This window comes from Nannospalax galili, unplaced genomic scaffold (genome assembly GCF_000622305.1).
Source record: "Nannospalax galili isolate Female #2095 unplaced genomic scaffold, S.galili_v1.0 scaffold707, whole genome shotgun sequence".
In the NCBI taxonomy this organism is placed as follows: Eukaryota; Metazoa; Chordata; class Mammalia; order Rodentia; family Spalacidae; genus Nannospalax; species Nannospalax galili.
In genome coordinates this window covers 1,395,691-1,397,145 of record NW_008356263.1, presented here as the reverse complement: position 1 = coordinate 1,397,145, position 1,455 = coordinate 1,395,691, and the positions used below count along the sequence as shown (strand labels likewise).

General features: G+C 45.8%; 1 protein-coding gene across 1 annotated transcript in view; it reads left to right on the top strand.

Annotated features, from left to right (window-relative positions):
* Tgm3 (transglutaminase 3) overlaps positions 1–1,455 on the top strand; it is a 43,118-nt gene that overhangs the window by 37,097 nt on the left and 4,566 nt on the right. Inside the window, exon 11 of the mRNA XM_008854509.1 lies at positions 153–310. Within this exon, the coding sequence (XP_008852731.1) occupies positions 153–310 (158 nt within the window). The remainder of the gene's footprint in view (positions 1–152; positions 311–1,455) is intronic.

Genomic DNA, 1,455 nt, shown 5'->3' with positions numbered 1-1,455 from the left:
ATATATATATATAATGTATGTATGTATATATCCTGAGCCAGAGAAAGTCCTGGGCTACAGATCCTCGTGCAAGTTCAGCCCACTTCAACTCAGTTCTAAATCAGGTTTCAGAGCCCATTTTTACTCTGTCTGTTCCCCCTGTCTCCTTACAGAAGTACAGCATCCCGTGAAGATTGCATACTCTCAATATGATAGATACCTGAAGTCAGACAATATGATCCGGACCACAGCCATATGCAAGGTGACTGATGAGGCCGAGGTGGTAGTGGAGCGGGATGTCATCCTGGACAACCCAACTCTGACCCTGGAGGTAAGGGAATGGGAAGGGGTGCCTCCCTCAGACAGCCTAATCCCAGGAACCCCTCTAGTCACCAGGAAGTGGGCAGAGAAGGTTGGGTTTTTCCCCAGAGATGTACTCAAGAGCCTTGTGGTTCAGGCTGTTCCTCATCTACTACATCTATGTACCGTACTTGCTTCTTCCTGTTCAGTCCCACTACTGGCTTCCCAAGTCCTCGCCATATAGGACCCAGCCCTGGTCCTACCCCTCTGGCTTCTAGGGTTTCTGGTATCGGGGAGGGGACCCAGGGTGCCTGTTCTGATCTGGAATCCCATTTCCCCCAAGCAGCTAGCCTGTGATGCACCTTTTCACTGTCCTGTTTGGTCCCCACTGTGCTTCAGGACAGGAAACTGCCAAGACAGCCATTGTGGGCAACTAGTTCAAACACTGGTCCATGTAAAAAAATGGACCTGGCTTGGTATCTAGGTTTCAGAATTTACCAGCATGGAAACTAAACAAGTCCCTTAACTCTATAATTCTGTCAGAGGGATAAGAAGCTACTTCCCTTGCAAAGTGTCATTTCCTCAGGGTAGCCTTTCCTGACCCCACAGATCAGGCCTGGTCACCAGTCACATACCCTCAAAACCTTCTGTTATCTTCCTTCAAGACACTTGTCCCAGCTGAAAGCATACTCTTGTGCACACCTTTGTACAATGATTTGGTCCCTTGTCAACACCAGTAGGCGTTCTGGGGTCATCATTGTCTCACTTGCACATGGTATCTTAGTACATAAATCTGATAAAATAGAAACAGTACCTTCTATGGATCACGACTGGAACAGAGCATGGTATAGCCTCTCTTGCTTCACAAGCATTTCCAAGAAGCTCGCCCTGTCCATCTCTGTTGATATAACAGGCAGCTGAGTGGTTGCTCCAACTCCTAAGACTAGGAAACAGTGCTGGGTGGTGGCCAGCTCAGTTATGAAAACATTTTGTCTTAAATGAGGTTAGTTTTTTCCCACATTTTATTCCCTAATCCTCAGACCTCCTTTGTTTGAAACTCATGAAGGTAATATAGATAAATGGTTGATAGATGATAGGTAGGTAGGTAGATAGATAGATAGATAGATAGATAGATAGATAGATGATAGATAGATTAGATAGATAGAAGATAGATGA